General features: G+C 42.6%; 2 protein-coding genes across 5 annotated transcripts in view; both read left to right on the top strand.

Annotated features, from left to right (window-relative positions):
- Nucleotides 1–15,668, top strand: part of KCND1 (potassium voltage-gated channel subfamily D member 1) — a 58,598-nt gene extending 42,930 nt beyond the window's left edge. The window contains exon 6 of the mRNA XM_088137829.1: nucleotides 11,993–15,668. Within this exon, the coding sequence (XP_087993955.1) occupies nucleotides 11,993–12,209 (217 nt within the window). The 3' untranslated portion in view covers nucleotides 12,210–15,668. The remainder of the gene's footprint in view (nucleotides 1–11,992) is intronic.
- Nucleotides 15,669–18,692: 3,024 nt separating this feature from the next.
- Nucleotides 18,693–25,316, top strand: part of OTUD5 (OTU deubiquitinase 5) — a 59,495-nt gene continuing 52,871 nt past the window's right edge. Inside the window, exon 1 of one of the 4 annotated variants that reach the window (XM_088137827.1) lies at nucleotides 18,693–19,868. In XM_088137827.1, the coding sequence (XP_087993953.1) occupies nucleotides 19,284–19,868 (585 nt within the window). In that variant the 5' untranslated portion in view covers nucleotides 18,693–19,283. The remainder of the gene's footprint in view (nucleotides 19,869–25,316) is intronic. The other 3 variants (XM_088137828.1, XM_007422220.3, XM_007422221.3) reach the window with 3 other exon arrangements.

Raw genomic sequence — 25,316 nt, 5'->3', positions numbered from 1 at the left:
GTGCCACTGGTTCCCCATCTCTGCCTTCCTGCCTGAAGACCAAAGACCTTCTGTACGTAAAAATATCTCATGGTGGTGTATAAAGAACATCTCTATAATACAATGATACACAATTAAATTAAAAACATTTTATACCCGCTTAAAATAGAGTAGCCTGATGATTTGAACTCCAGGCCACCAAAGTTTTTGCAGTAATAAATATGTTAACCTTAAGTTGCCACAGGGTTGTCTTCACTGCAATAGATTAATACTAATACTAATACTAATAATAATAATAAACACTGCTAGAGCTGCTTCCCTTTCATCTCTCCCATAACTGATTTTACAGCTAATAAATGTCACCAGATTTGTTTAATAATACAGTGGATTGGATTGTACTTGCAGCTCAGCAATGCTGTCCAGTACAGCCAGATCCATTGTAGGATGAAGCGTTATTTGGCTAAATTTTTAGAAAGGACATTTATGACCAGTTTACTAAGAAACTCTGTTTGGGTTCTGCAGGAGGAGGATGGGCAGTTACAGCCTTAACAGAAATAGGTTGGATAGAGAGGGTTAGGGTTAGGGTTAGGGCTAGGGCAACATGGAGGAGATGTATCAAGAGTATAAGTGACATGTTAGTGGATATGGACTTTGCCCCTGGGCATATATTTGCCACACTTTTTATCTACTCTGTCTTTGCTGCTAAAGAAGGAATTATCCATACTGGCCAAACAGCTTAGCATGAAGGTTGAGCCTTTCCCTTCCAATGAAAGCACAGCCTTTTCCAATTCTTTTTCAATGATTCAGTTCTTTTATGCTCTGCAAGGTAGAACGGATCAAGGAACACACTCCGTAGGATGACTAGAACTCCACTTTATTGAGATAGGCTTTAGTAATGGAACTGTGCAAGTCTGTCAGTGCAAGTCTGTCAGAGAGTCAGGGGGAGCCAGTCTGAGTTTCTTTCTCATGCTTTCCCCCAGGCTTAATAGAAGCTTCTTCTGCACCTCTTGTTGTCCTAACGACTTCTGGATACCTTCTCCAAGGCCATTTCCATGGCTCTCTATACAGAATCACATTCCAAAAACAGGGGGGAGGAGGGTGTTAGAATAAGAACTGAGCAAGACCAAGCAGGGGTGTAAAAAAATCAAGATGTTAACTATGACTCTGTGACTGAAGCCCCACCTCTTTTCATAGCGTCACGATGCACATTAAAAAGGGGCAGGGCACCTGTCATATAGTCACGAGTGCCAGCTTCATTGTTTCTATCTCCCCCTCCCTGGATGCTGCTGGGGCCAGGCCAAAAAATAAAATTAAATCAGAGGCAATTCCTATAATTATCTTTGTGTATTTTGTAATTTTCTTTTTCTTTAATGTTGAAGGTAGCAACTCACTGTCAAGTGGTTGATGTAATCATGATTGCTCTTTTAATGTTTACAATGTTGTATGTGATTTGACTGGCTCATTTTAACATATTCCAATTTGGGCATTGCTTTGAACGAAACGTAGACAAAAACCAATAATAAATTATAAGTAAATAAATACTTGAAGGGGCGTGCAGACTTGGAGTGGCAGATTGTACACTATTGCTCCACAGGTTGGGGGCAGGGCTTTGGGAGAGGAGATAGGGCCTCCTGCCTTGGCCACTTACTCTGTGGGCCAGATCAGGCCTCCTGGCTGGAACTTCCCACATCTGGCCTAGCACAGGGCCTAGAGCAGGGGGAAATGACCTGATGCCTCACATCTGTTTGGACTCCGTCTTCTACCATCCCTTGTTGAGTCATGCCTGTTCTGTGGGACGGCATCCCCCAAGAGATCTGGATGGCCCCAAGCCTGTTGGCCAGAAGGTTAAGTGAGTTTGATTGTTTGGTTTTGGGAATGGTCTTCTGACCCCAGCCATGTGCTAGAATGTGGTTTGTATATTGATTTTATGAATTACATTATTGTTTGGGGGTTTTCATCATTGTATGCCACCCAAGGTCACCTTTGTGAGATGGGTGGCTATGCAAATTGTTCAAATAAACAAGTAAATGAATGTCAGGCCCAGCCCAAGAATGACAACGAGGCAGTCCAGTCCAGTAAAGTTCCTTTATTAGCTTGTACCTAATAGACAGAATCTCGCCAGACTAAACCTATGCCAAAGCAACTAGTGGATATACCCCATGAAACTCTAGGGAGGGGCCAGTCTCAGCCTCTTCATCTTCTCACGGTCTTGCGGGCTGAGGATGTGCTTGCTCTGTAACCTCTCCAGGAATGCTCCCCTCCCTCCTGATAACCTTGATCCTCCATTCCAGTATCCTCCTCGCACATGCCTTCCATTACACTAAGTCCTTAAACCCTGCTAAAAAAATGGGGGTGCTCTGACTCCTGATGGTTAGGGGAAGGAAAGTTTAGTCCCACCTACAAAATTGACTGCTGATACTGTACACTCCTGTATCCGAGTATGCTTTTCAATATTAGTTTCTTGGTAATGTCCTCATGACTCAGTAATGTCTTCTCTAGGGGGCTTCCTAGAGACATTTGCTGGGACAGAAGTTGTGTTAGATGGACTTTCAGTCTTTATAATTTGATTGTTACATGTAGATAGAGCCTTTGTTGTTTTTCAGTTACCAACTCTCCGTGACCCAGTGGACAAGTTTGCCAAAATTATTTATCAATACCTGCTTCTTGGGTACTTGTAGGTACATGCTTGTAAGATTAGTGATAGCCATCTTACCTTTTTCCAGCCTCTTTTTCTATATAGCCTTCGATTTTTCCAAGTGTCAGGGTCTTTCTTCTGGATTATGTGTCCAAAATACTTAAGAATTATTTCTTCCTGTGCTCCAAGATACTCTGAACTATTTTCTCCAGTACTACAGTTTAAAGGGATTGATCTTCATTCATAGTTTTGATGGTCCAGCTTTCACAGGCAGATGTTACAACTGGGAAGACTTTAGCCTTGACAATATAGATCTTTGTTGGCAGCATGATGTGTCTGCACTTACTGTTTTGTCCAGATGTATCATAATCTTTAACCAAGATATATACGTCTCTTTATTTTATGTTTCAAATCAACATCCTTATGGATTTTTGAGGCGAGGAATATAAAGTCTGTTACTGCTTCCACACCTATTGGTGTTGACTTGACACTAGTAGGTGATATTATCTTAGGGATTTTTTTTAATATTGAGTATCAGAGTGGCTTTTGTGCCCACTTATTCCCCTTCAACAAGAGATTTCTTAAATCTTATTTATTCATTCATTCATTCATTCATTCAGTTTATATAGCCGCTCATCTCGGACAGGTGATTCTGGGCGGCTAACAACAATAAAAACAGTCAACATTTAAAACAGTACAAAAAATTAAATATGAATATGAATACAGCCAAGAGATCTTAAAAAAAACTATCGGTATCAGCACAACCATGAAACGGGGCCCTGAGCAGTCAATTTCATTTCATTAGGTTCCAAGTTATCAATGTTCAGTTTTGTCGTCTGTTCTTTCTGGGATATTCCCTGGTTGTGAATATCCATTTGGCCTTTTCCTTCTCCAGTGGATCTCATTTAGTCTGGACTCTCATCTATGATCTGCCTGTTGTGAGATCCTTCTGGAACTGCATTCCCCATAATATAGCTTATACTGTTAGGATGTTTAAGCCCCTTCGTCACTACAAATCAACAATCCATGGAAGGGGAGCCTTCAGGTACCTTGCAGCTAATACTATTGGCCTGTTCTGCTTTTGCCCATTTGAGCAAATCTCTCTTGCTTCTGATCCTTTGGCATCGATTATTGTTTCTGAGATTTATTCAAGGAACCCAGTGGCTCAGATTTGCAGTTCAGGCTTGTTCAACATAGTTATATTGTTGCAGTTTGAGAATGCAACATCTGCATTTTCAGAAGCATTTTCATTTTTGTAGAGCAAGCCTGCCCTGTCTGCATCTCCAAAAACATAACTTACTGGCCATGTTGATACTATGTCCTAAAAGCCTGAGTCCAGAGTTGGGTGGGCTTAAGCTGCATCTTAGACTTGATCCCACATCAACTCAGTAAGGCCGCCTTCTGGAGAAACAGAGAATCAGATTTCTGAACTCTAAGTGGGGTGTATGTAGAGACAGTCAAAATAACAACAGGATCAAACAAGTGCAAAGTGTTAGCCAAAAGCAGTGGCAGGCACCTTGGTTTGCATGATTAATCTGGTCAGAGAAGCAACTGGTAGCTTGAATTACCCATCAGGGTTGCCTGTTCCACAATAGTTCTAGGTCTGGGCTTGTTTATATTGCTTGAATAGAAAAGAAAAGAAAGCAGGGGTATCGAAGCAAATTTTCTTCCTGGCAAAAGTAACTGTTTCTTTGTATAGCTTGCTGCACAACAAGCAAGCAAGCAAATAGTTCATTGAATAAGTCTCCAGGCCACTTCAAGTATGCTACAGGTAACAATTGTATACACATTTATCTTAAAACAGAACATTGTTATTTCTATCTAAGACTAATAAATTACAAATGTTAAAATTTAGATCTAAACCCTTTTAACCTATATGACTTAATATATATATATGGATGGTAATAACTGGTTTTATCTCTTTTGTAAAGTTTACTGAGAGTATGAAAAGCTTTTATTTATTTATTTATTGGTTTTAAATGCTTCTGTATTGTCTATCCCTAAACTCAACGCAGATTGCAGCAATTAAATGAACCAAAAAAAATTGATCTATCTATCTATCTATCTATCTATCTATCTATCTATCTATCTATCTATCTATCTATCAAGTTTATATGGCCACCCATCTTAAATACATAACTGGGTGGTGAACAACCTGGGGAAAAAAAAGTAAAATCCTCATAACCAAAATTAAAAATAATCCATGACAAAGAAGAAAACAAAGCACTAAATAACAGTTTCACAAGCACAAATATATTGGGTTTCCCTAACTTCCTGGTCCTAACACCTGGAGGGAAAGTCAGATCTTAACAGCCCACTGGAAAACTAAGAGGGTCAGGCTCTCCAAATCTCAGCACATGTTCCATAGGGGAGGTGTTGCAACAGAGAAGGCACACCTCCTTGGTCCTGCAAGGTTGCGCTTTTAATAGTGGGGATCTGGAGCACATACCTCCTGTCAGATTTGGTGGAATGGGCAGAAACCCTCAGAAATAGATGGTCCTGCAAATAACTTGGCCCTGTGCCATGCAGGGCTTTAAAGGTGATTATCAGTGCCTTGAATTGCACCTGGAAGCATACTGGAAGCCAGTGTACAAGACAATGTTCCACTTGAATCATTTAGAACTAAAAACTCATGAATGCCAAGGAACAGACACATAGACATCTGTTGCTAATCAAAGCCTACCTGAATACAGTGGTTTTCACAGCTTTCCAAAAGCCTAGTATGGTGATGACTTCTCCCATCATGGGATAAGGGTTCCACAATGTTGGGCCACTAACAGAAAGTCTGTTGCAGGCTCAGTGTTGTAAAAGTATTATATAAACATACATACTATTATAACGTATTGAGTTGTTACAAAGCTTAGTAGCTGGATAAATTTGTTTAAAGCGAGTGCTGAGAGTTGCTGGGTTTAGAGTCTTTGTGCTATAAAGTGCATATACATTAGGGGATATGCAAAACATTTTGAATTTGAAAAATCAGAGCTCAAAGCTGATGTTTTGAGTTCAAGACAGCTTATTCCAGCTTAACAGAAGTCTTGTAGTATTGTTCCAACCATTTGGGAAATGTTCAAAGCTTGAAGCAGATGCATTTCAGCTCAGAACACTTCAAGCAATGGAATTATTATAAATTTAAAATTGATATTTTAAATTCAGGGTATTTTGAATTCAAGCTGTTTTGTAAATACATACTAGTGTGTGCATGTCAGCACAGCTATATGTGTACCAAGCAAACATTTTAATAGAATATAGGGCTGTTAGTGGTTGTATGCTACTAATGAACAATTCATGGATTTTAGACCGCATGTGGCCTTTTTTTTAGACCTCCAAACTTCTGAAGAAGACAGCCCCTAATTTCAGTGGTAAGCCATCAAGTTGCAGCAGTGCAAATTCTCTCCAGTTTTGGGCAGAAAGTTACACACACACACACACAACCTGCCTCCAGCAGGTTTAGCATATCTAAGAAAAGCTAAGTGTCAGGCCCAGCCCAAGAATGACAACGAGGCAGTCCAGTCCAGTAAAGTTCCTTTATTAGCTCACACCTAATAGACAGAATCTCGCCAGACTAAACCTATGCCAAAGCAACTAGTGGATATACCCCATGAAACTCTAGGGAGGGGCCAGTCTCAGCCTCTTCATCTTCTCACGGTCTTGCGGGCTGAGGATGTGCTTGCTCTGTAACCTCTCCAGGAATGCTCCCCTCCCTCCTGATAGCCTTGATCATCCATTCCAGTATCCTCCTCGCACATGCCTTCCATTACAATGAATCAGTCAGTGCTGGTGGCTAATGGGAGTGAAATCCCAAACACCTGAAGGGCACCCTTTGCCCCCCTAGGCTAAAGCATGGGCCAGACTCTCTTGCTTAATGCATATGAAATATATGCCATGCAGTTTAATTAATAATTACATTATTCATAAGCTGCCCTTCAAGATTAATTCTCCTCATGTGGTTTGTAACATATTAAAATTTAAAATTTCGTTAGAACTCTTTACAATCCAGAGCCACGTAATCTAGAAATATTGTAACAGGGTTATAGCAATATTATGGCAGCAGTAATATGCATGAGTGCTCAAAAGTACACTCTATTGTGTGAAGTGGGACAAACCTGCTTGTAAACAAGGCAATTTTCACTCATTCCCATTATAGGGTACTGCTTCTTTTAGGGCACTGATTTGATAGTGATTAATAGCAGGTGTCAGCACCTAGCTGACCTTGGCTAATTCCCCAAAAGACCTGGTTCATGCATGGATGGGAGACCACCAGGAACTTTCAGGGCTATAAGGTTAAAAAAAAGATCCAGAAAAAGGCCATAGGAAACCAGTTCCTTACTGCTGCCAAGATAACCATACAGATGTGCCCTGGAGATCACCAGGAGTCAAGCTGGACACAAGGGAGCCCTTCCATTTTTATACAGAGCACATTCCTGGATTGGGGGTGGGTGGAAAGTCAGCTTTTAAATTACTTTTATTAATCATTTATCTTATTTATACTACTTCTAATATGGCATTCCAGTTGTCACACTATATTGCTTTCTGCATTCCAATTTCAATTTCAGGGTGAGTGGGATAAATGAGAAAACACACTATATTATAGTTTTATTTATTAAGCGTTGGCTTAATGCACTGCATGAGCCCAACCATTGTGATTCACAAACCCTAAAGGCTTAGTACAGTGTTGTGCAAACTTGGCCACTTTAAGATGAGTGGACTTCAACTCCCAGAATTGCCCAGCCAGCCATGAGTTGAAGTCCACTCATCTTAAAGTGGCCAAGTTTGGACAAGTGGCTTAGTATGTTATGTGAACCCAGCCACTGCAGTGTCAAAATCATAAATGTTTAGTTTGTTTTGTGAAGCTATCCAATGTTGGTTTATTCAGGAAAACCATGGTTAAGCAAACTATAGCTTAGTGTACGTGTGAACCAAGCTGGAGTTTGAACATACTGTGCTGGCTCCTTCCTACTGTACACATATGACCTGTTGAAGCTTTTCCTGCTTGCTGGTGTAACAGTTGTTGTTGTTGTTTAGTCATTAAGTCGTGTCCGACTCTTCGTGACCCCATGAACCATATTGCGCCAGGCCTTCCTGTCCTTCACTGCCTCCCTGAGTTTGCTCAGTTTCATGCTCATTGCTTCAGTGATGCTATCTAACCATCTCATCCTCTGCCGTCCTCTTCTCCTTTTGCCTTCAATCTTTCCCAGCATCAGGGTCTTCTCCAAAGAGTCCTCTCTTCGCATTAGGTGGCCAAAGTATCTGAGCTTGAGCTTCATTACCGATCCTTCCAATGAGCAGTCAGGGTTGATTTCCTTTAAGATTGACTGGTTTGACCTCCTAGCAGTCCATATAGCAGCTTTTCCTAGTCTGGTGCCAGATGTGTTGGACTGGGTGGGAAAGATAGGAACTGAAGTCCTACATATCCAAAGGGCATTGTGGAAAGGTACCTTAGAGTGGTGACCTGTCTATGATTGGTGTAAGTTAAGGTCAAAAGGGTTGGAGAGATTTCCATCTCCCCACATAACTGCTTCCATTTTCCTGGGAAGACCCATTCCTGCGGAGGATCTAAGCATGGATTTAAGATTGAGTTGCATTAACAAGAGAAGGGACAGGAAGTCAATGCTATTTTAGATTGTGTCATCAAAAGAAAGATTGTTTGACTAAAGGAGTTACCAAGCATTCCATGGACACAATTTTAAATTAACGTCCACATTTCAAGAATGATTCTGAGAGAAGCTGAAATGATAGATGGGTTTGAATGGAAAGAAGTATGAGGAAAGGCTGAAGGAGGCTGGATAGTGCAAGCACAGAGAAAAGACATTTAGGGAGAAAGCTTAAAAGCCACTTCCAATATCTGAAAGAGCTGTCAGGAAGTGGGAGAATGGCTGACTGCTTATTGGCACCCACTGCAGGAAAGCAGGCATAGCGCTGACATCTGGAAGAGCCAGGATAAGCATTCACTGGGGAGAAGTGTTCAGTCATGGGTGTTTTGTGTCAGAACTAGATGGCTTTTGATTACTGTTCTGAGATCAGCGTGTGCTACTTCTGTTGAGTCTTCCAACAGAATGAAAAGCTTGTCAGTCAAGAGGATGAGTTAAGTATCGCAAATTGACTGGCATAAATGCTATCTCTCCCCCCACCCCACCCCACCCCACCCCACCCCACCCCACCTCCTCTTGCCGTAATTGACTGAGCTGCTCTGATGCAACTGGACGTTCATGTGGAGAAAGAGTTGGCCATACAGTAATTGAGGAAAGACTGCAGCTACAAGGAAGTGGAAGAAACCAACTTTCATGTACTGACATGGGCAGGCATGGGTAGAAGAATGCACACCCAGTTGTTAAATGCAGGGACACCAACAGCCTAGGGGCTGAAAGAAAGATGGGCAGATAAGTGGAGGGACAGGAGGACATAGGAGAGCGAGGAAACCTTGGGATCTGAAATTTGAAAGTAGCTGTACCCAAGAGACAGAGAGGCAGGAGACACTGTCAGCAACTCAAGAAGGTGGCTGAGCTGAATTTAATATATGAACAATAAGCCAAGTTTCAGGCTCTAATATTGCTGAATTCGGCTCTTAAGTACCAGCCTTAATTTCGGCAAGACCCACTTTTTTACGGCTTTTTGAAATCATGGATCTGCTGCCACCTCCTGGTAGAAGAGTGGGAAGACCAGAGGAATGGTCCAGAACATCGGAGTCATTAACTGAGACTTAGAAAAGAGGCCTACTAACCATTGCCTTAACTCAGAAGTTTGTGGCTTTCTTTGCTTGAGAGCCACACCGGGCTTTCCTCAGCAAGGCTGTATTCCAAAAGTGGAGGAGGAAATGCTCCATGGGGTATAGAGTTCAGGGGTTTTAAGAAGTGAAATGAGTGGCTTAAGACTTTGAAAGGTTTAAGGCACACAAGTGGCTCCATAACATTCCCAAACACTCACAAGTACAAAACAAGGGTCTGAAATATTAGGACCTAAGCATTTGGTGGTCACTATAGGTCACAGTAGAGATGCTGGAGGACTGTAACCCAAGGTACTTTGCTTGATGTAAATTCAGCTATTGTGGCTTGCAAACCATGGCTTACAACCTAGCCAATTGTGTGAACCCAGCCATTTAGGGGCCGAGTTCACACAATACAGTAAGCCACAATGTGGTTTGTTTGTTTATGGCTTTAGTATGTTGTATGAAGCCAGCCAGCATTGCTTGTAAACCATGTTTAATTGTTTAGCACAGTATTTCCCAACCTTCTCAGCATGGCTGGCTGAGGAATTCTGGGAGTTGAAGTCCACACATCTTCAAGTTGCCAAGGTTGAGAAACAGTGGTTTAATGTGTTGCTTGGACCTAGTCAGTGGTGAGCTTAAGAAGGCGGTAGACCTCAGCTGCCTTCTTAAGCCTCTACGCTTTGACCTAGAACCCTTTCCCCCTTACATTTCTCTTTCTTTAAAATAATTTTTATTGAAGAATTCTTACGAAGTTAAAAAGATAAACACAAAACAATGTAAAAAAAGAGTTTAAAAAGAAAAAGGTGTTAAATCTCTTCCTGGACATTTTTGGAACTGGGTTATACCATGAGGAGGGAATGACATGCTGTACCTGCTGAAAGATGCTCGTCCTCATCTCTGGCTGGGGTTTTAAAATGCTCATGCCTGACTGGGAAGGATGTTCATTTGAAAACACCACTAAGTGAAAGAAAAGCAGTACAGTCAGGAAGCCTTCAGAGGCAAGTTTTCATTCCATTAAAACCTCTGATATTTGAATGGTACACAATATGTGTGCAAAATCTAGCACAGGTATATTCATCCCTTTGGTTTCTCTGGAATGATTTCCTTCCTTCCTTCCTTCCTTCCTTCCTTCCTTCCTTCCTTCCTTCCTTCCTTCCTTCCTTCCTTCCTTCCTCCCTTCCCTTCCCTTCCCTTCCCTTCCCTCCTTCCTTCCTTCCTTCCTTCCTTCCTTCCTTCCTTCCTCATCCATTAAATCACCTATGCCAGTGTTGTCCAAACTTGGCCACTTTAAGATGAGTGGACTTCAACTCCCAGAATTCCACTCAACTTCAACTCCATTAAGTCCACTCATCTTAAAGTGGCCAAGTTTGGACAACACTGACCTATGCTATTTTCAGTCTCTTAAGGAAGACCAAACAGAGACTTCCTTTCAAATAACTGATCAATTATAATAGCCACATCAAAATATGGAAAATCTGTTAGGATACTCACAAGAAATAAACATTTGATTCAGATGAAATGTTGAGTGCTACATATTCACCAACCAAATGCAGGAATCATCATCATCAAATAAGGAGTGCACAGTTGCAGTTCCCTCCCTTCACTCTTATAATCTGTTAAATATGTGGTCTCTTCCTTATTGGAGTGGTAAATCTAGAGCTGGGCTATAATCTGCAGTCATTCAAATGATTGAAAAGTCTTTCATTTAGCAAAGTTCAGAGGCTAAGTTCATACATTGTGATTGGTTTGTTTATGGCTTAGCAGATGGTGTGAATCCAGTTGCTGATTTATGGAATAGGCCATCTTGTTTCAAGGGTATCATTTATCTTGGCATGAGAACTTTTTTTCCCTCCTCTTCCCTTCCCTCCCTTTCTAAATACGATTAAAGTCTTTGCAGTGATCATTCTGTAAATCAAACCATACGGTTTGGTATTATTTAAAATATATCATATATTAATTTTTAATTTTTGCTTGCTATTATTTTATTGTAATGTTTTTTCTTTTTCTTTTTGGAGCTTAATAAAATGTCATTTTTAAAAAATTAACAACTGAAGAGAGTGATAGAATTCAAACAAACTGAAGATAAAGCAACTTGACTTTTCGACTGCATCTCTGAAATATAGTGGATACTTATCACTAAATATATGCTAAATGGAACTGTTAATTATTTGATGATTGGTTATAAATAGCTGAGGAAACTGTCCCAAGGATTGGACAGGGAAAAAATTGTGGAAAAAGGAAATGATACATTTCAAAATGATTAAAATGTTGGGGGTCAACCCTCTACGAGAATCAGCGCTCTGACATAGACTTTTACAACCCCAGCCATGTAGGGAAGCGCTGAAGTTCACTCAGTGGCCTCAGAGATATACTGGCTGGAGTGATGGCATTTGCACAACATGCTCCTTTTGTTTAGTTTTAATATTTGTTAGGATTTTTTGTGGTTTAGTCTGTTGCTGAGCCTCCAGGTGTTGCTGAAATATATCTATTTGCATTCTTCAGCATTTGGTCATGTGAACGGGGCAGCCTGGAATTATTGTTCAGCAACATCTGGAAGGCTTTTGATTCTCTACCCTTACTATCTATGATTAAAGAATCTCATACTTTGAGGCTGGGATGACCTCTGCATTCATAATTTCTCTCTCTGTTTCTTCCTTTGTCTTCTGCTTCTCTAGTCGCTCCAACTTGAATGCCAAAACCCATGACAACTTGAAGCTGAACTGTGACACCACCGACTTCACAGCAGCCATTATCTGCATCCCCACCCCTCCTGCCAACACACCAGATGAAAGTCAGCCTCCCTCACCTAGAGGCCCTAGTGGACCTGTACGCAATTCCAGCCTCTCCCCTCCATACCTTCTTCATGAGACTGTCAAGATCTCCTCCTTGTAAGAGGAGGCTGGGGTGGGGTCGGGTTGGTGGTCCTTTCTCTTTCTGGAGTTCCTGTTGGCCAACAGAGTCTTATCTATGAGCTGGGGATGGGCTCTTCCACATCAATGTTCCACCCCACCCTTTTGCTTCAACCTGGAGTAGATGAGGAGGAATCAGCGTTACTTTTTTAGGGGTGACATTGGTAGCCACCAACACAGGAAGTTCTTACATAAGAGGTGCCTGCCCAACTCCCATACCCCAGCAGTCAAAGCCATAGAGGAGATGAGGTGGATCCCAGATGCTATGCAACTTCAGAAGAATGGAGTGGTGCAAGGAAAACTGGGTCACAGTAGATGGATCTCTGGGATACTCAGGAACATATCCCAGCTATGGGGGAGGGTTTTTTACCCTTTAGACAGTTTCACTATACCAAACCTCTTGTCTCTGAAGTTGTGAACAAGAGTGAGCAAAGACTCCTGCTTTTTGCTCTCTAACTCTAGAACTGAAGAAGGGTTTAGGCTCTAGAGCAGGAAAGGGAGCAAGGACTTTGGCACCCATGGCTTTGGAAGGGAAGCAGAGTCTAGTGGTGGGACCGTACGTTTCCTACATTAGTGTGGTCAGGGCTGACAGATGGGTTGTAGGCTGAATGTACAGCCAGAAGGCTCAGAAAACTGGGCTCTTTAATTAATTCTGTCCCTGGCACAGTCAGGAAAGTGCTGTGCAGTGGTTAGAGCAATGACCCATGGATGCTTGCAAGATTGAAGCAGAGAAATGAAAAGGGAAAAAAGAGAATCAACTAAGCTTCCAACAATTTTTCTATCTCCTGGCTAAGCCATGACATCGCTGGGGTGGATGGAGCCTGTAAGCTTCCCCACAACCCCAGCTGCCACTTTTCTCTTTCTCTCTTTCTCTGCCCTTCTCTCTCTCTCTCTCTCTCTCTCTCTCTCTCTCCCCCCCAATACCTGTTCTGTCTCTTGGAAACTGCACTTTAAAAGCAAAAGAAAAAAGTCTATTGCACCAAAATGCTACACCTCATGGGAATCTCATGTATTATGATCCCAAACACACACACACACGCACACACACAAACAAACCTAAACCTGCACTTCCCCACATTGTGTAGCATCAAGACTGTGCATGTGTATTATACCACCGAGAGTGAGATCCCAAGTCCACAGCTGCAAACTGTCACGTGCATGTGTAGCTGGGTTCCCAACTCATCTCATCACCCGGATGGAAGATATGCTGTGAAGAACTGAACCAACCCTGCAGAGCAGGGTTCAGTGGTCTATCTGGCCATCCTTCTCCTACAGACATTTTTTGGATTATTATAAACAGGGAAAGACTGAATCTTGATACTAACCAAGCACTGTAACTGGGGAAGGAACGGAACATGGCAGAAAGCAGAGAAAAAAACTTAAAAGCACTTTGGTGGGATAATGGATACCGTTCTAGGTATCAAACCAGCCACAAGACCCATAGCATGCATCAAATTGGCCAGCTCTCATGACCAGAAAAAGATCTTCTCTCAAACAGGAATGTCTTCTTTGTTCTGACTGTGTCCATCTTGACTGTTTTTGCTAATTATGTTGGATTCTCTCTCCTGAATATGTATGAGGAATAAGGATAACCTATTATGGGGCAGCTGAGAATCACCGGTCAATTAGGACGCAACTTAGGGGATGCCACACAGTCTTCCACAAATTGCTGCCCTCCAGATGTACTGGACTTTGTCTCCCACAATTCCTCAGCCAGCATGAAAATTTGGCCATGCTAAGGAATTATGGGAATCACTGTCCAACACATCCACAGAATGTCAAATTGGGGGAAGCTGGTCTCCTGAAGGCCTGCGAAAGAAGCAGCGTATTAGTGAATGAGAATGGAAGGAAATGCATTCGGGCCAAATTCCTAAGTTCAGCCTGTAGCTCTGGCATGTAGTTGACAAATGGGATCTATACAGGTGCTGAAAGTTAGTATCCTTAGACAGACCCACATAGCACATACTCTGGCCATTCTCCCCTTCTTCCTCTGTTTGCTTCTCAGGGTTGCTGTTCCTTCATGCACCAGAGTTTCCCACACCACAAGTAAAGCAATACTTCCATGTGTTGGATAGTTAAAGAAATGCCATCAAATTCCTTCAGTGTACTTCACTGCTGATCACAAATGTACTTTGAACAAACTGGGAATTGAATGATAACAAAGGAGGAGAATATGTTTCTTATTCTTTTTTGATCCCTTACTGGAACTGAAAATTCCATAGTTTCAAGTGCTTCTGAAGTGCTTGAAAAAGACAATGCAGACAGGTCAGGGAAAGAATATAATTCTGTTCATTTTCCTGAAATCTCTTCTGTTTTCCCATTAATGGTGCTATCAGGCATTCTGGGAATAAAGCAGCTGTACTGCACAATGAAAACTTCACCTAGAAGCACCTTAAGTATGGAATATAATACAAATACCCAACGTCTAACTGCTTCAGAGTTAAACTGAACAAGAGTTTTCTATCCTCATAAAACTGATAGCAATATTCCCAGGTTTTACTATATGCAAAGGGCAATCTGCATTTTCTTCCACGTAGTGCCCTTCTCCAATTTGAAGTGGTTGAATATAAGAGAGCAATCTGCCATCTGTCTCAAATGAAGGCCATATGCATATATGAAAATTCTTACATATCTAGTAACAATGCACCAGAATCCACTTGTAAAGCTTTTCCTGGACTGGATAACTTATGCTTCGAGTGGGTTGTGGTGAAGGTACATGTCTGATTGGTCCTCTCTAAGGGTAAAGAAACATGTCACCAAAAAACCTAGAAGGAACCCTTTTCTCTAACTTGTTAATTTACTACATGCAAGAAGTTTGATTTTTGTTTCTGATTGCCTTGTAAGGGAGCATTTAAATATGCAAACAAATCCTTTCCCTTTCTGAGATAATAGTATAGTCTGAAAAAGATGTTACTTGTCCATTTTGCTGAATATATGAATATTCTGGATTTAGCCCTCACTGTGACAAAGTTCTTGATGTGCCCTGACAGAAATGAGAAAAGTGGTTGGACTAGAAAAGAGCTCCCTTTGTTCTCATGCTGCATGGGCATGCAATGTGTATGATCTTGGTTTCACATCAACTCAGGTTCCTGTTTGTGTACAAACAGGAGGAACAAAACTGACCTGGAGTTGGGGGAGGTTGTGTGTACAATGAGGGAGAAACATAATGTCTAGCACAGGGTTTCTCAACTTTGGTGACTTGAGGATGTGTGGACTTCAATTCCCAAAATTCCCTAGCCAGCATGGCTGGCTGGGGAATTCTGGGAATTGAAGTCCACACATCTTCAGGTCACCAAGATTGAGAAATACTGGTCTAGCATATTCATGGGATAGGGGTTAATGGAGGATCAGGAGGCATTGTTACTGAGGTGTACTGGGAGAGAAGATGTTAAAGAGAGGAAACGGGCGCTGTTGTAGTTTTGTGCCAATAAACAACATTGGATGAGAGCTCCAAAGCAGTTTCATACTCTATTCTTATTCCATGTAGTAAAGGTATTGGAGAATTTGGGGATGAATATAACCACTTATTGAGGTCCTGTGCCAGTGACTTCCATTATTTGAAATATCACGTGGACTGCTACTCAAATTATTATTCCATAACATATTTTCTAACTAAACTCTAGAAAAAAGAAGAAAAGCTTCAATGTAGCTGATTATCATTCCCAATTAAAACACCATGTTTTTAAAGCCTGCACTTGGCAGGGAAAGGGAAGCCTAAATGGGGCTGGCATGAATGAACTATTTATTTTGGAAATTACACTGATACCTAGAAATGTGTAAGATTTGTGGATCCATATGAATTGGCCTGGAATTGGGGTATATCAGCACTGCATTTGGTTTAAAACAGAAAAGCAAAACTCATCCTTAAAATAAGGAAAGATTATTTATTTATTTAGGATGGTTTGAGTCAAGAAATCTTTTACTGTGCGTAACATTTAAACATCCAAAACCCTGAAATAAATATTTAGGATCAGCCTCTTTAACCGGGTGCCCTCTATTGCTGCTGAGGAATTTTGAGTGAGGTGGAAGACACCAGTACTAAAAAAATCAGTAGCTATCAATGAAAGGGTGGGGAACCCTGTGCAAATATCACACAGCTGTGAACAGAGCCATCTTAACTTATTCTGCCCTCTGTGCTCCACAAACAACTTGAATTGCATAACTTGGATACAAGGGTCAGGTTCAAACATTGTCTCTGGTCATATATTTCCAGAATGAGTTGGTTAAAAGCACAAAAGTGCACTGAAAGAAATCTTCCATCCCTCACTACAGGGTTTGCAAAAATCTGGACCGCTGCGAGATCACAGTAAAGAGAGACAGAACTACAGAAACCTCTTGCTTCTCGGCATCATCTAGTGGTCATTCAGATATTTGCAGCTCAACTCTAGGAGCCCTATTCATGTCTCTTAGCAGCTATTACTAAGAGAAGCAATACAGTGGTACCTCGGGTCACGAACGCTTCTGTTCATGACCAATTCGGGTCACGAACAGCACCGTTCGCAAAATTTTGCTTCCGTTCACAAACTTCGCATCAGGTGATGAACAGGATCCGCGGCCATTTTCCCTGCTGACACACGTGGTCGTGGCTTCCTGTAGGGAGGGGGACTCTCCCTCCGAACAATAACCGCCTCCCCACCCGCCTTCCTGTCCTCCACGCCAGAAGTCGCCTCAAGCAAGGTCAGTGTTCTCTCTCTTCATACTGTACTGTACTGTACTTTGTTTCATATTTTTGTGGTTTAAAAAAAAAAACATATGGTTCAGAACAGATTAACCGTATTTACATTGAACCTTATGGGAAAATTTGATCTGGGTCGCGATCAATTCGGGTCGCGACCAGAGTTGCAGAATGAATTAAGTTCGTGACCCGAGGTACCACTGTACCACTAAACATGGAGCACATTTAATTATCGTGTGCAATGCCCATTAGAAATTTTCTCCATACGTGTTAAAAATATTCCTTTAAAACAGGGGTTCCTAAACTATTTGCCATCACACCTCCCTTTAGTATTATCTTAATGTAACACACCTCCCCTAAAAATCCAAACACCAAAATGAACACAAATGAACAATGAAAACAATACAATGAAACTTTGGGAAAGGTGGATTTATTAACTAAAAGGTTTTTCACACCTCCCCTGGACTCTGTCTGCACCACCCCAAGGAAGGTACACCTCAGTTTGGGAAACTCTGCATTAAAACCATATTTTTACAGATAGTCCTTGACTTACGTCCATTTGTTTAACGACTGTTCAAAGTTACAACAGCGCTGAAAAAAGTGACTTACGACCTCTCCTTGCACTTACGACTGTCACAGCATCCCCATGTTCATGTGATCAAAATTCGGGCGCTTGGCAACTGGCATGTATTTATGACAACTGCAGCATCCTGGAGTCACGTGATCACCATGTGTGACCTTCCAACAAGCAAAGACAATGGGGGAAGCTGGATTCACTTAATGACCACGTTATTCACTTAACGACTGTAGCAAAAAAGGTCATAAAATTGTGTGCAACTCAATTACCGCATTGCTTAGCAGCAGAAGTTCTGGTCCCAATTGTGGTCGTAAGTCAAGGACTACCTGTATTTCTTCGCGTCATACCCCATTGTATTTAATAAACTATAAAAACATTGCAGAGCTATTTTCCTAAGTAAAGATGTGCATCTATAAAAGGATAATAACATCTAAGTACATCTATCAAAGGAAGATTAATGTAATGGTCACATCCTGTCTTTAGAAATAAGTATACGAAAAACAACCTGTTTTAGTCTATAGGTTGACACGAAACTGTTTTGTTCAAATGCTTCCGAGATACGATCGGCACAGTAAAAAACGTTGGGACTACGATTCGCAGTATATCCAGAAAGCATAGTCGTTGGATAAGTATTCTGGGAATTGTAGTTTCAACAGATGGACAGCATCGGGTTCAGGAAGATGAATATAAAGCACCGGAACACGCTTTCTCGGTCTGGACTGTTTAGGAATCAGGACATCGGGAAGCGCGCGGTAGCCAATCAGATCGAAGAATTTCGGGACGCCAAATAGCCGCAAGAACTTTTGCCTCAACCTATCAGTTTCTACACCCGGGAAGGCCCCAGCCAATCAGAAAGACCCTGCCCCTTTCCGCCAATTATAAATGAGATTTGCATCTCTTGACGAATTAAGAGATGGTAATTACATTCCTAGCCCTATCGGAACGAAGCCTGCTGCTAAGAGAGCTAAAAGCTCCCGCCTCCCTCAATCGGTCCAACGGCGGAGCGGGGAGGAGGAGGAGAATTAAAAAGGCAGGGTAACACCTAACTGACAGTAATGCTGACTACTCAGGAAAGGACTTCCGTCACTACCAGCCCATGAACGTTTAAATCACGTGCCGCTCAGCCATTAAGAATGGGGCGGTTGCTACGGTCTGCCTAGGGACCACCTCACCTGTTGCTAAGGGGCGTGGAAACGGAAGTTGAGTTCGCCGGGGTCAGAGGCCGGCTGTGTTGATGTTGACACTAGGCCGGGCCCATAGATGGGCCGTAGTAGACGCCGCTGTCAGGAGACCGCGAGAGTCCCGGAAGCCGTAGGAGCCAGCGGGAAGAGGCCCTTTCAGGGGAACTGGGCTGCTCGGGACGCCCGCTTCCCTGTCGGGTGCCTCCCGGGGATTGAATGCTTCGCTTCCTTCCGCCGCCCTGCTGAGCTGAGCGGAGTTGCCGTGGGACGGCGATACGTTGTGATTGAGCCTCTCATCCGGGCACTCGCCTCCACCTTCCCTCTCCTCCTCTCGACAGAGGCTTTGCCGTCCCTCTCGGCTCCTCGACCGCGACGTTGCCCTTTCCTCCCTCTGTCCCCCCCCGAGCCCTCCTCATCCGGGTAACCTGCTCGCGGCTTAGCCCTTTTCATCCGGGCACCCGCCGGCGCTCGGCCCTCGGAGCGGCGTTCTTCGCCAGGCCGCCGCCTCGACACACGCGCCCTTCCGCGCAGCTCTTGCCCGAGGCTCGGCCCTCGGCGCTCCTCCTCCTCCTCCTCCTCCTCCCCCCTGCCCCGTCCCCTTCCCTCCCCGTCCCCGCTTTGGCCATGACGATCCTGCCCAAGAAGAAGGCCTGCCCGGCTGCCGGCGACGGAGACAGGGACCAGCCCGGCTCGAGAGGGGGAGGCCCCGGCGGGCCAGGGGGGCCCGGCGGCGTAGGCGGCCCTGACCCCCGGGGCTGCCCCGGCGCCGATTCCCACCCCCGCGGCGTCGGCGTTGGAGGAGGGGTTGGGCCCGGGGACCCGCACTCCGGACGCGGCGGAGCCCGTCCCCGGGCCTCCCCTCCTCCGCCGCCGCCGCGCTGGGGACTGCCCCCCGCCGGGTCCCCTCCGCCGCCCAATCCTGGAGTTGGAGCCGGGGGCGACGGGCCCGGCCTCGGCCTACTCGACCCTGGAGTGGCCGAGGCGCGGGGCGGAGTCGGCGGCGGCTGCTGCTCCGGGCCCGGCCACAGCAAGCGGCGGCGGCAGGGGGGGCCTGGCGGCGGGCTGGGGCTCGGCGGGGCGGCGGGGCCTGGCGGAGGGGGAGGCAATAGTCCCGAGCAAGATGAGGTCGGCGCCGGCTACAACAGCGAGGACGAGTACGAGACGGCGGCGGCCCGCATCGAGAGCATGGACCCGGCCACCGTGGAGCAGGTACCCTCTAGCGAAAGGACACGACAGTCGAGAGGGGAGGCCTCTGGACGGGCGTGGAAGAGCAGAGGGCAGCGGACTGGAGCCCGTCGGAAGCCACCTTTAGTGAGGGACTTGGCTCAACTCTGGACTATAAGACAAGAAGGGTTGACTTAGCCCCCCGTGGTTAGAAATGGTCAGCCGAGATGTGAATAGAAGCACGCGGCTGTGCTACCAAATTGCTGCCCCTGTGGCCTTCCTGATGAGTTTACCCCGTAACGCACAGCTTTCCTGACAATCTACAACTGCCACTTAACGCGTAGGAACCGGCTGTCATGCGTCTTTTCTGTTGAAAAAGTTCTGCCAGCTTTAATTTTTAAGTCGCTTGCCAGTGGCAATAAGGTGTGCAAATACAGTGTGTTGGTAGCAGTGTGTCTGAAATAATTTGTTAAATTGTCAGGATTGTGTCATAGGGAAACATCCTTTCCATATGTTGATGTAGGTATTTGTCCTTTTTATTCAGGAAGGGGGCTTGTTGAAAAGGGGATGGGGGGTTATTGTAGTAAGAGGTCACTGTATAATCCTGAAAGCAGGGAGAACAATAATTGAGGAAATGGGCATGAAGGTGAACCTCTGCTAAATCTGCTTAGCTGGTGGATGAAGGAGGCTATATTATAGGAGGCAAAGAAGAATGGGGATACTGAGGAAAGGATGAAGGGAAACTTTGGATTCAAACTTGTGAAAAAGAGGGGAGGCTGTCCACTGGAGTGCTTCAGGGAAATGTGCCCACAGGGGAATAGTATGAGAACAGCCTTTAGTTAGTGCTAATGTTCCCTGATGTCCTGTTTGGGAATAAAAGGCAGATATTCAGTCACTATGTGCGAAGAGGAAAGTTTATTCCACAGACTCCAAATAATCTTTTGATAACAGCAATTGTGGCATTGTAGACTCTTGTTCCTTTTTTGCCTGCCAAAAAGTTTTTGCCCACAAGTAAGTTTTTTGCACCAATAGGTTACATCCACTTATTTTGGTTTTCTCACACCTTTTTCCCTGCCAAATTGGTAAGGCTAGTTGATTGGTGCTTAACCTTTACCTCTGCAAATTTATGTACCTATGCCATAATCACAACTAGGACCAATCAATTATATCCGCAGAGGGCAAAAAAGTTTTGGGCATGAAATTTTAACACTAGTGGTTGGCAAAAAAGGAACAAGAGCCCCACTGTATTCAGAAAAGAAGATAGGTTTATTTTAGGTTGAGAAAGGCTTGAGAAAGGATCATAGGTGCTGATAGGGACTATTGTAGAAATCAGTGAAAATAGTGGTATATATTCTTTCTGCAGTTTTGGAGGAATTGCAGATATAGGCCTCCATGCTTGATTATTACGATTAATGTGTGATTATAGCTCTATATTTGGAAACTGTATAACAATATGGGGGATACCTTTACAAGAAAATAGTGGTTGCCTGTTGTGAATTGGAGAGACTGAGTAAAAGTGTATTGGAAGAAAAATATGTGTTGGGATTACATATTTTTAATATAATCATGCTATTCAGATTCTAGCATTTATATGTCTGTACTATGTATGACTATATAACATTGATTTAAGTTTCAGTTGTGTCTAATTATGTAACCCAGACACTTGTTTTTAAATAAGCTGTTCTTCAGCAACATGGGCTGTGTAACATGAGATCTTTCAGGTGGAAATATTTAATTCAAAGTCTAATGTATGGTTAGTAAGCTTTGAGCCTGACACCTTCCATTTTAGGAGTAAACAAATGCCTTTTTGGTGCATTGATTCCCTCTGTGGTGTTCTCATTTTGGCTATTCCTAAGCATGTTGAACTTTCTTTGTAGTATACTCTCATTTCTTGATTGTGTATATTGTGACTGTTTACTACTAAAGAGCCTTCTCAGCACACTTGCTATAAACTAGGTCTTGTGGAACATACAGAAGAAGTGCTGTGTTCTAAATGATTCAGATCCCTGGCTTGAAAGGAGTGAGATAAATTGGAGAACCGTGAAATGCAAGTGAGATCTTAGTCCCAATGTACCAAAGTGGAAACGAATTTGAGTTAGGTGCTACCAGAGTGGCTCTAGAGCAAAATTCTTCATGTTTTTAACTTAAAAAAAATACCTTCCTTGCCTTTAAATCTGCTGTGGGACCACTCCATATTCTATTGGATTATAAGGCATTTTTTACTGTCCCATTTAGTAAAGTGAAGCCATTGCTGAACCAGTTGAAGACATTTAAATATAAATTTGAGTTAGTTCAACTAGAGAGATAACTGATATTAATGGGGCAAAAAAAGATAGCTGAATATACTACCATCCTAGCCTTTTTTAGAAGTGATGTGAAATCCAGATGTCAAATGGTTGAAGCAGAATAGTTGGCTTGGAATTTAGCTTAAGGTTCTGCCAGATGCAGTAATTTAAACACATTAAAAAACCAAATTTCCTCTGCTATAGAAAAAGAAAGCAAGGCAGCTGTTTTAAATTGTAGCACTGTGGATTTGAGTCCACTGTTGAGGGAAAACCTATTAAATGCAACAATTAGGCAACAAAGCAAGTTGCTTTGGAAAATTGCTAAGCTTTGTGTACTGAAAAAGTCGATTAATGTTTATATTGATGTACAGTATCTAAAAGTTTGGAGCAAGTTAATTTGTCTACAATCACAAACTGTCAAATCAGAAAGCTCATAGTTCACTTAGAAGGCTTCCGACTAGTAGTGCAATTCAATTAAGTTCTGGGACAGGCCAGCTTGCTACCCTGTTTGTAACTCTGTGATGACTAATATGCCAAATCCTAATTGGTGTACTGAATTCTGTTAAGATGCACATGACTGGAATGTCAACAATAATTATGAAGAAGAGTAGAGAAATACAGTCTGGGGCATGTGAGCAATGTGGTTTAAGATTAGACCAGACATAGATTGTCCTTTTTTCTAAAAAAAAAAAGGGGGAGGGGTACATTTTGGTATGAATTCATATCAGTTTATGTCACTTGGTGTCTTCCAGCTGAGTGGGTGGTCTTCCTCATTTGGAAAACATTGCTTATGAGTATGAGGTTGTTTCAGAGGCTTAGAAAGTTGTTTCATCACACTTGTTCCATTGAAGTGGTTTGATTAACATTTGGCAACTACATTGTTTAGTAAATAGGCTCTGTGCACTTTTGGAAAAAAATTAGTCTGGCAACTTTCCTAGGGATAAGAGTTCCAAGTTGTAAGCCAGCTATAGTGACTTGGTGTTACCGTGGTCTTGTAACAGTGTCAGGTATTCTGTTAATAAGGCAACAATTATTATGGAGCTCATTGACCTATGTTGACCTACATAATACAAGTTCTTTCAGACCATGCAGGGCAGCTCATCAGGCATGTAATATTCTCTATGTTTTGAAATGTTCCTAGGTATAGCAGGTACTTCTAGGGGAAGATATAAAAAGAGCAAACTTACAGATATGTTGAATATTCTCACTGGATTTTTTGGGGGGGGGCAAATGTAGTCAGCATCATTAGTTCATAATGCTATTTGGATTCCACTGATGTAGAATCGTGTTATCACTGTTGTCTTCAATCCATTAGTCAGAGTATTCTTTGGTGCTGGGACTCAAGATAATTTCTGAGGGAACAGTTATTTACTCTAACCGATCTTATTGTTGTTGAATTCTTTTTCAAGACCATAGCAGCCTTAAAGTGTATTTGCTAATCTCTGTATCTGCCTACTAGTTCATCAAAAATGAATTTACAAATCTGAGAAGAAATTGATATGAACTTTTGCTTTAAACTTTCTACAGTTCTATAGAAAGTGTCTACTGCTGAGATTTCTAACAGTCTACCTAAATGTCCAGGTTTGTTGGACTGTAACTCCCATCACCTTCATCCAATATGTTGGTCAAGGATGGTGTGAGTTATAATACACTTAGAGGGACCCATATTGAGTAAAGTGGACATAGGGGTTTTTGTTTTTTTGTTTTTTTGGTGTGCCTTTGAGTCAGTATTGACTCCTGGTGACTGCCTAGAATGTCCCTCTAGTTTTTTTGGGAAGGTTTCGGAAGTGGCTTGCCATTGCTTCCTTCCTAGGGCTGAGAGACAGTGATGGATCCACAGTCACCCAGCTGGCTTCGTTCCGAAGGTGGGAGTGGAATTAATGGTCTCCTGGTTTCTAGCCTGATGCTTTAACCACTACACCAAAGTGGCTTTCTCTAGTTTTTGCTTAGCCCCCAGAAATCCACACTGCAAAATGTGCTGCTAAGTAGCTCAGCAAGCTCTTCAACTAAATGGAATTGAATTCCATATAGTATGTGTATGGTTCCTTATAAGAATTGAGGTTTGCACAGAAAAGGGTAGTTTGAACTATTTAGATAAGGCCATGTGGTACTGCATCATGATTATAGATAAATTAGGGGACCTTGAGCTAGGATTGCATCTTATTTGAAAAACATTTGTGGCATGTGACATGCCATCGAAACATTCAGTTAGATCAGTATAATATTGTTGCCCAGATTAGTGTTGGCTATGATATATAATTTGGAATACATGATAACTGTGTCCTGCTCCTCCCCAATTAAGGGTATGGGGAAAGGAAGGTGTTTGTTTTCATACTTTACAAAGCGTCCAGGCAAATTACACTATATGTGCAGTTTTCCAGCATGATTGTGATAGGGGTGTTATACATTTCTTATAAATGGATGAAAGTCACTTGCTGTATTGATGGATGTAACCAGATTGTCTATAGTCATGACCTGAGCTGGTTTTCTTTGTGCCTCCACCCCAGTAGTTACCCACCCTTTTCTGACATCTCAGCATATTCATACATTTATTTCCTAGTCTCAGTTTGAAAGTGAATTGGTAGATGAAAGGACAGAGAAGGCAGAAAAATGATAAATGAATTTTAACAATTGAAGTGGTATGTGGCTTTTTATTTAATAGAAAGAATATGAACAAGAGTGTTACAGTTGCATAGTTGAGAAGTCTGGAATAACTGTTTCTTAGTCTTATAAACTAGTGATGCCTTGCTTATGTTGAGTTGGGATGGAGAATAGAACGCTATCTGTGATGAAACTTGAATGAAGAAATCTTCCCTGCAAAGTCAGGAACTACATAGAGTAAGGCCCTTTCTCTTGGTGCACATACATTTCAAGGCATTAGGTTTCTCTCTCTTTTTACATATCCCTGAGAGGAGTTGTATAACCTTATATTTTTTGGCGTTACAGTACCTGGTAGTCATTTATGAGAAGGAATTTCATGCAGATGTTAAGTGAGCTGCAGGGTGAAGGATAATGGGGTTTTCTTTTTTGTGCTCAGCATAGAAATGCAGGAAGTTGTTATGTGAGAAGCAGAATACCTCATGTCTTTTCTGCCAGTCTGTATGGAATAGTGAGTCTGCAGAATGATGACTTATGTGGACTAGCAAGTCTGGGTATATTGTTAATGTATCTTAAGTTTCCCTAGTTCTCATGTCCATTGCTGAGAAGT

The sequence above is a fragment of the Python bivittatus genome, unplaced genomic scaffold (genome assembly GCF_059951505.1).
Source record: "Python bivittatus isolate LINGU-HERP-01145 unplaced genomic scaffold, Pbiv_v1 ctg000220_np1212, whole genome shotgun sequence".
Taxonomy (NCBI): domain Eukaryota; kingdom Metazoa; phylum Chordata; class Lepidosauria; order Squamata; family Pythonidae; genus Python; species Python bivittatus.
This window is presented reverse-complemented; position numbering and strand designations above follow the sequence as displayed.